The sequence below is a fragment of the Cajanus cajan genome, chromosome 2 (assembly GCF_000230855.2).
Source record: "Cajanus cajan strain Asha chromosome 2, NIPB_CcT2T_4, whole genome shotgun sequence".
Classification (NCBI taxonomy): Eukaryota; Viridiplantae; Streptophyta; class Magnoliopsida; order Fabales; family Fabaceae; genus Cajanus; species Cajanus cajan.
The window spans coordinates 51,218,223-51,227,702 of NC_138518.1; the positions used below are offsets into that span (position 1 = coordinate 51,218,223).

Below are 9,480 nucleotides of genomic sequence, written 5' to 3' on the forward strand. Positions count from 1 at the left end.
GAAAGCTAACATCTAAGACTACAATTTTTATAAAGATCATGAAAACTAATTTTGACTTCATCGTGCCCAACACGACGTTTTTTCGATGACACGAGTGCAGGGTCTGCACTTCACAAAACTTAGAAATTTTGAATTTCCCAATAAACCACCAAAATCCATCCTTAACTCATCTACTAACTCCAAACTCAATTCTAAACCAACAAAACTCATAATTAGAGTTCTACCAACCAAAACAAACTCATCTTTAACGTATAAGAAAGATAAAAAGATTATCCATAACTTTATGAAGACCTAAAGTCGAATTCCATCATCTACTCATAACTTGAGTTCTAAACCTCTTATTTTGGATGATTCTAGTGTCATTGGAAAGCTAACATCTAAGACTACAATTTTTATAAAGATCATGAAAACTAATTTTGACTTCATCGTGCCCAACACGACGTTTTTTCGATGACACGAGTGCAGGGTCTGCACTTCACAAAACTTAGAAATTTTGAATTTCCCAATAAACCACCAAAATCCATCCTTAACTCATCTACTAAATCCAAACTCAATTCTAAACCAACAAAACTCATATAATCATCATTACAGAACATGATTCCAACCACAAAAATAACATGCAAATAAGAAAGTTTCATAAATCAACCAACTCATCAAGTCACAACCATGCTCAACAAAATGCAATAAAATGCAGCCCACTTCATCTAACTCAAACAAGCATATAACAAGAATTTTGACAATCAATGTAGTGTATTTCAGACCATATTTCAGCATGCAAAATATACAAAAGAATAGGTAATTAAGATTCCCTTACCTCTCTCAAGTTCAAACAACCAAGAAACACGATAGACCAAATACTCTATACAGACATTCTCTTTACTCAAAAACCCTTAGTCACTCAACTAGCCACACAACTAACAACTAAACAAGACAACCAACTTCAAGAACGTCCCAGGATTCCAGGAGCTAGGGTTAGCTTCACGAGCAAGGGAAAATGGGAGAAGAAGGTTCAGTCAAGACAAGGAAACTCTCTTACACAAGCTCTTTCTCTCTTTTGTCCCCTCTTCAGAAAATAAGTTATGAGTTCCAGGATAAGAACCCCCAAACTCCTTAAAACAACTTAGCTAAACATCCCTCCTCTACCATACTATCCCAAAAAACTCAACTCACACTAAATAAGCAAAAAAAAAAACTACTTAAAACAACTCAATAACAACAATAAACTAATTATCACAATAAAATAAATTCAATTGAAACCAAACAGGAACAACTAATTAAATTAAAACACAACACAAATAATTTAATTAACAAATCATTAATAAATTAAATTGAACTTAGCAAATAATTTAAATTACACACCAGCGTCACTGTCATCTTAACAAAGCTAGTTGCCATGCGTGTCTATTTCCCATTTGTAATATTTTGTTCTCTTTTGAGCGTTATCCACTTTCAGTAAAAAGAAATATTAATTACTTCCCATTTGTTGATGGTTCAATATTGAGTGCTATAAGCCTATAACTTATCTCCCACGTATCCAAAATATGTTCGTTGATGATTCAACGACTTTGCATGACCTTGTACGTAACTGTAACTTGCACGTAATTAAATGAAGCTAACTTATGGCGTATTAATTTGTGTTGTTCAAACAAGCTGAGTCATTTCCAAAAACAAAATAACATAAGTGGGAACCATTTGCATGGTGCTAACTGCTAATACATTTTCTATGGGCACTCGACGTTTACAATATAGTCTATTTGTCCAACTATAGTCTTATTTATCGCATCAAATCCTTTAATAAGTAGTCATGCAAAACATCACCAATAATGGTTTGTAATATAATTTGCCCAAAATATTGTCACAAAATAGTAAAATTTAGTGCTTTGATTATTAACTAAGTTAATGATCAGAAGGTTGAAACCTGTTTTAGTTTGGCATTCTCATTTAACAACTGAAGATCAAGACAAATGAAAGAATCAACTAACACGAGAAATAAACCTAATACGAAGGTAGTCACCACTCTCACTCTCACAAAGGTACTATTAAACATTAAAACTATACATTATGTAGTAGTCACTCACAAACATTAACACTTTACATAATATGCAGGCTGTCAACCTAAACAATAACAATTCCTTCGCCCTGTTTTGCCTTGGGCATATCAAATAGGATTTTTGTTTGTCGAGTTGCTTAACAACAAACCAAATATTTTCCCCTTCGGCTATGACTAACATAGATATAGAAGTTTCCTTTTACCATAATCCACTGTGCAAGCAGAGCCATGTTTTATTCTCTTTGCTTTCCTGTGTGATCAACCATAACTTGCAAACACAATGATGAAAACTACATGACACAGGTTTTAGGAGTGAATTGTGTGAAGCCAATTCAAGTTAACATCAAATTCAGGAACATCTATCTTTAGATTGGGAAGCATAGGTTTGAAAGGTTCCCATGAAGCAGCTGTCTCTTCATCGCATACCACCACCTTTAAATTCTTAAGATTGATGATTGAAGATGGCAATTCACAACTTGCACAACTTGTCATGTAGAGATTTCCTAGATTACACAAATTACCGAAGTCCTCCGGTAAATTAGAAAGGTTAATGCAGTTTGAGATGTCCATATGTCTTAGATTTGAAAGCCTTCCAATAGAATTTGGTATCCCTTTCAAATCAGTACATGAACTTAGCCTTAGAAGTTTCAAATTCTCCAAATTTCCAATTTCTTGGGGCAATGCAGAAAGCTTGTGGCAATTAGTAATACTGAGCATCTTCAGGGAAGTTATATCACAAAGCCCCTTAGGCAATCCCACTATATCTTTGCAATAGTCAATATTCAAATCCTCCAGATTTGGAAAAGCGTCTGAAATTAGCATGTTAACGTTCTCAAAAGCTTGTCTTGTATTACAAAAGTAGAGGGATAACTTTTTAAGATTCTTCAATGTGACAAAGGAAGGAACAGAGATCCGCTCTAGTCTGATTCTTTTCAGGTTGGATAAAGCGCCAAGTAGCTCAAAATTGTTCATTTTAGAAGGATGGAAACTATAATTTATGACTATCAAAACTTTTAGTTTAGTCATTTCTTTCATGAACTCCGGAAAGGAGTATTGATTAGTTCGAAGGTTAAAAATCAGAACCTCAGCTTGAGCTGCTTGCATGTTGGACAAATATGAAGTGCAAGTTTCATCTACAAAAGCAACCCATATGGTGTCAATAGTAGAATAGGAACAAATGATAGATCATAGACTTTCTTATTACTATCTTTATTTTGTAAGTAAATGCTTCTGTTTATACTTTATAGTAAGGTATATAATAACTTACCAGTTGATATAGACAACGTGCGAGCAGGGATATGTAGGGGTTTCTGTTTAACACACCATCTAAAAATATTTGACAATATGCGGGTCATCATGCCTTGTTGCTTCTCCCCAAGCCACCATTCAGGTTTATTTTCATTTATGTCAATCATCAGTCTTTTTCTCTGTTGAATTTGTTCCTGGGTGCTTTGATAAATTGCCAAGTCTCTTAGAATATCATGAAGGATGATGAAATGGTAATTGTAGTAGTAACTGTCTCTGTCACTTGTATTTCTCCTGGTAAATTAGCAAAATTTAATTCCTTTTGGAGAAAATTAAATTCCCTCGCAAGATTAAACATACATGCTACTTATTTGATTGATTTCTTACGAATTCCAACTTCTGTGATCAAAGTTCATAAGAAGAAATGTGAAGTTATATAATGCTAGAAGTTTAAATTGTCAAGTTAATGGTATTTTTGGAATATTATACAAGGAATCAGCTATTCCTCTCATGAGCTATATAAGCTATTGAATTATTTGTTCTATAGAGTACATATGGTGAAGTAGTTAGAAGAAATATAAGTAGTTGTTGACTGTACCTTGTTATCAAGACATTAGCAAGATTCATAGAAGCTAATTTGTTGATGATGGCCATTGCTTCTGTGCCATCATTATCTAGTCCATACAACTCTGCCCACATATCAACTAGAGCAACAACAGGAATTCTTTGGTCTTCAGGAAATAATGCTAAGTCCATGAAGCACTCTTTGATGATGGGATTATCTTCCAAGACATCTAAGATTTTTTGGAGGGAAGTAAGTAATTCAGTGTTAGAATCAAGTAAAGAATGACCTTGCGACAATTCCTCCACCATCTTTTTCCACAATTCATAAGGTTGATGACTGAGTGATCTACCAATGACTTTAATGGCCAGTGGTAAACCCTTGCAATGCCTCACAAGCTGCATTTTAATGCAAGTAAATATAGTTTGTTATGAGTTAGGCACCAAGCTTGAAATTTTATAAGACTCAACAAACTTATTATATATGTCAGTTTGTGATTAAATGACAGTGTATAAATTTTTATATTATCAGTGTATGTATTATTTACTCTATCTTTTTATTAGTTCAACAATAATTTGCTTTAATGGTGGTATGCTATCTTGTGATGTCTATTTCTAAATATGATTGCATATAGAAAGAACATGTAAGATTACTCTTATAGTATGTCTTAAATAAGGAACAAGCACCTTTTGGACAAGATCTTCGACAGGAATATTTGAACTGCTTTTTTCTAAGAGAGCGTGGTGACGGAAAAGGGTTATTGAATCTTCATGAACAAGAGGTTTTAAGATGAATGGAGTTCCAAATCTAGGAAATGAAAACCTTGAAGTCACCAAAATTTTATAATCTGATATCTGAAAGTTAAATTTCTCAACGTCGGCTTCTGAGCTAGGCCAAACATCATCCAGGACCAACAACATTGGACTTGCATCAATTTTCCTCATCAGAAGTCCCAGTTGATTAACTGCATCTTCATCGCTTTGAAATTCAGGCACTTGATATCCATGATGTTCAAATAATCTTTCTACAATAATCTTTAACTTCGGCGTTTTTGAGAAGGTAACAAATAAAATGTTTTCCTTGAATTTACCTAGAGAAACCAAAGAAACTAGTTAGCCAGAGGATTTTTTCTACAATAATCTTAAGCTATGCAGTCTGCATATATTGTGACTAAATAGTTTACAACATTTAACATTTTACAAAAAAGACAAAAAACTTAACTATAATATCATAGATACCGTAGGTGCTGGTATGTAAACTAAACCTCCAATTTTGATCGGAGAATAACACTAAACATACCTACAATATTGTACCTAAGTTTTGTGATTCTTAAATACCATCTGAACCGAAAAGGAGTTATCACTTACCCTTGACTTGTTTATCCCAACAAAGCTCTGCTGCCAAAGTGGTTTTCCCCGATCCTCCGAAACCAGTTAACAGAATGATGGACACACCTTCTTTGAGAAGCTCCATCTTCAACTTGCTTAATGTTAAATCCAACCCAACACTGAATTCTGGCTTTTCAGGAACGCCAAAAGGACGTTTGATTGATTGTGCCATCTCTTCCATGAATAATCAAACAAGGATCAAGTTCTGAGAAGCAGAGAGAAATTTAATATTGCTGCATAAGGACCTCAAATTGAAAGTTTAGAACAAGAAAAGAGACCGTTGTAGGTTTTTTTTTTTCATTAAAATAAGAACGATGTATTCCAAATCCATACTATGGGGAACGCATAATCTTTTCTTGTTAGCTTATTCTATATATCATATTCATTAGCTAAAGGTATATCATAACAAGAGAGTTTGTTAGGAAGAAGTAGGATATATTGGATATTATTTTCTCCTCCTTTCACACTTATGCTTACAATTTTTCCGTATTTCAACTACTATTATTATTGTTTCTATCACCAAAATTGTTGTCCATACATGAAAGGAAACTCTATATTTTGAAAATCCTATATGAAAAAACATTTACGATTTATGAATCAGTCCCTATCGTTTCTACAATTAAATTATGACACTATTTGATTTGTCTTATAATTGACACCTTTTCTTCTAGTTTCTACACAAAAACATCTTTCACTTTATTAATTTTGCTTTCTACATGAAAAAGTGAATAAAGTATATGCTTTGGTTGGTATAAATATCTTCTTTTTTATTTTATTTTATTTCTTTCATACATGAAAAAAGAAAATACTCTACCGACAATGTTATAATTTCGGCAAATGGTTTGGTATGGACAAATTTTAACTGTTTCATGTAAGGATTAAAACGAAAAAGAATATATCCAAATGTAAGGGCTAAAGTATTTTATTTAACCTTTATTATAAATGGGAACTCTTTATATACTAAATAATTATAATTTTATATTTTAATATTATATAAATATTACTTCAAAAAATATACTATACGATCAAATATAATAGTTTAAAATTTGATTTCTTATAACATGTTCAATTTACAAAACATGTGAAACGGTAAACTTATAGAAGAATGATTTGAACTTGAATTTGTTATGACTCCGACAAAACTAACTTTCCAACGTATTAAAAAAAAAAGATGTTGGGAAGTCCATTAAGAGGGTAAAAGAATCCACTTCCTAGCGTAGCATCAACTTATTTACATATTGCATTACAGGAAGAGTATATATTGGAAATAAAGTCAGAATATATTGTGGGACAAGTAAGTATATATAGAGAAAAAAGTTAGAAAACATTATTGTAGTAAAAAATTGCGACAGTTACATGCAATTATTTACCTTAATATGAAATAATGAGAGGTGATGCTTCCTATGGATGTGTTTTTCTCTGTTACGTGTCTTTGTTGTGTTGATGAAGCTGCGTATACGAGCACGACCAAATTTTGAAATTCTGAAAGAAGTTATTTTGCACCAGGATCTCCAATGAAAGAATTGTTTGAACCATAAAACAGACATATTTATAGCCACATGTCGCATGCCGTGTCTTACTTTGTTTCGATATAATTTCTTGGCCATGACGGAAACGATAAAATAATAGTCAAGACTAAAGATCGTGCTAACAAAGAGAATTTCATTCATACGTAGCGAAATGTGTTTTTTTTTTTCTAAGAAAAAGATTATCAATTTAAAATTAATGGATGATGTTATTTTGAAATACATATGTAAAACAATTAAAGTTATTACATTTGCTTTTTTGATAGTTCTATGGGATTAGCCTAATAATAAGAAATTTGGATATACAATTTATATGAGCTTTTAGAAAACTTTAGAAACTACTTTCTTGATTATAAATATTAACAATCATAGCTTCAATTATAAACTGAGTCAAAAACATTTCTTGTTTTCCAAGAATGAATTCCATATTACAATAATGTTTGCTTCTGTTTAGATTAAAGTGCGTAATTTCGTGAAAAAATAAGAAAAATTATTATATGTTTCTCTTTTTACTTAAGGTTTATTTATTAATTGGGGAGTAAGTTAGTAACGAAATAACACCTTTTTCTTCTTCTTTCTTTTGTGTGCATATAAAATCCTCTTTAAGATTCATTAAACATGAACATGATTCATATCACTACTTTAATTTATGGACAAATTTAGACATTATTTTATAGGTATGTTTTGGTTACAAAATTGCAGCCAAAGTACGTATTCGAATGGAAAAGAATCTGAAAACGTCATGTCCCATACTATTGTAGATAGCCATGCAACTTCACAATAAGTCATCGCTTAAAAGGTTTCTTAATCGTTAAAATATGAGTATATTTTATAAGTTATTATCTTTTCTCTTATTATTCTATTGATGTGAAACTTGTTTCTATTTCAAGAAGTTAAACAAAATAAAGTTAACATTCCTATTTCCTCCATGAATGTGTAAATTATATGTGGTTGTTGGCCACCTTGTAATCTAACGAATTTGATCTCAGAATTTCGATGACTGCTACGTTGTGATCCTTTGGAAATTGCCAGTACTCCCAGTACGCGTGTTGTGCATTTCTTGTAGTCTCTCTCTCTCTGCGAGCTTTGATGTTTGACCACTTATTCAATATTCAAACAAGAATGAGGCTTTCTAACAACCCCTCGTCAAATACGGTTTGTGTCTATTCGCGGCAATTTGCGTCTATTCGCCGCAATTTTCCTTTTACCCGATACGATAGAGTTCTTAGTTTATCATCTATTATAACAATTTTTTACTACATTTACTGTAATAGCTGACGATGTACCAGTAGTGAATCATATCTGCTATTACAATATCTACTCTTTGTATTGCAGTAGTAAATGATGTACTCGTCAGTCGTCATAGAGGTTGTAGTGGATCGTCTATTACTGTAAAATCTCCCACATCTGGTAGAGTAGCACATAATGCAATAGCAGTAAAGATAGTAGTGCATTGTCATAGATTATGTACTTGCAGTAGAGATCACAGTATATATCATCTGTTACTACAACATTTACTCCATTAAAATCACAAATTATTGGTATAATTAATTTTGTCTTGTTAGAACTTAGAACCGTCATTGGTTCAAAAAAAAAATGTGCTAATTAATGTGTATCTTAACTAAATTATTTAGAATTTAAGTTCTTGTTTTAAATATGAAATAAATTATATAAAAAGAAAAATATTTAACTTATATATGTTCATGATTTTTTTACAGAATTTAACCATTGTTTTAGATTATAAATATTTTGAATCAATCTCGTAATTAAAAATAATATATATATATATATATATATATATATATATATATTATTTTCTCTATGTATCATTGAAAATAATGCAGTAAAATGATTTAATTAAGTAATTTAAAATATAAAATTCAATTATTTTATTACAATTAAAAATGTCAAAACTAATATAGTTTATTAATTCATAATTATAAATAAACAAAACATGCCAAAAAGTTAATCGATCAAATAATTAATTTACTCAAATGATTTATTTGGTATGTTTAAAAATTATTATTTGATTACAATAAAATATGTAAAAATTAAATAAATTACATAATTTATTATAAATTTATGGTGATTTTTTTTAAAAAAATAATAGTCCAGTAATTCATTTTTTTTTTTGGCTTTTAGAAACCGTTAATTACATAAATTATTAAAAGATTAATTAGTAATATTAATAGAATGAATCTCTTTAAGGTCTAAAATTTTGAAATAATCTGCTTTAGAAAACCTTCTTTCAAATCTTCCCATAGGATCTTTGCATTATCTATGACTCAATGTTTCTAGTGATCCATGAAATCACCATAACATTGCATCTCTCTCAAGCGTATCATCCTTGAAAATAGATCACCTGACTTTGGAGGGGGAAAGTTAGGGTAACTTTACACATTTAAACCATTGGATTTGTAATAGTAGATCAGATTGTGACACGTGTACATTTAAGTTAAAATATATTTTGTACACGTGTCACAATCTGATCTATTATTACAAATCCAACGATTGAGATGTGTTAAGTTACTATAACTTTGATATCTCAAAGTCAGAGGATCCGGATCCATCATCCTTGCTTGGAATTGGTATGGCTCCATTGATGAACTTGGACTTGTTCTTGGACAATAAGGCTCTTTTCATGGTCTGACTCTAGGTATGATAATTTGTCCATTCATCTATAGTGTGACAAGAATCAATCCTATATAT

General features: G+C 31.2%; 1 protein-coding gene across 1 annotated transcript; it reads right to left on the minus strand.

Moving 5' to 3' along the window:
• Window positions 1-1,900: 1,900 nt before the first annotated feature.
• On the minus strand, window positions 1,901-6,774 carry LOC109814442 (putative disease resistance protein At5g66900). The gene is made up of 6 exons (XM_020378871.3): window positions 6,616-6,774; window positions 5,225-5,450; window positions 4,544-4,947; window positions 3,894-4,255; window positions 3,318-3,589; window positions 1,901-3,183 (listed from the first exon to the last, which is right to left on the minus strand). The coding sequence occupies exons 2-6, from the start codon at window positions 5,424-5,426 to the stop codon at window positions 2,357-2,359; spliced, it is 2,067 nt and encodes a 688-aa protein (XP_020234460.1). The 5' UTR covers window positions 5,427-5,450; window positions 6,616-6,774; the 3' UTR covers window positions 1,901-2,356.
• Between the last annotated feature and the right edge of the window lie 2,706 nt (window positions 6,775-9,480).

Excerpts from the sequence above, each read along its gene's own strand:
- LOC109814442 (XM_020378871.3), bottom strand. The coding sequence starts at position 5,426 with ATGGAAGAGATGGCACAATCAATCAAACGTCCTTTTGGCGTTCCTGAA. Across the intron at positions 4,948-5,224 it reads TTGGGATAAACAAGTCAAGG|GTAAATTCAAGGAAAACATT; the intron begins GTAAGTGATAAC and ends TGGTTTCTCTAG. Across the intron at positions 3,184-3,317 it reads CACGTTGTCTATATCAACTG|ATGAAACTTGCACTTCATAT; the intron begins GTAAGTTATTAT and ends TTGCTTTTGTAG.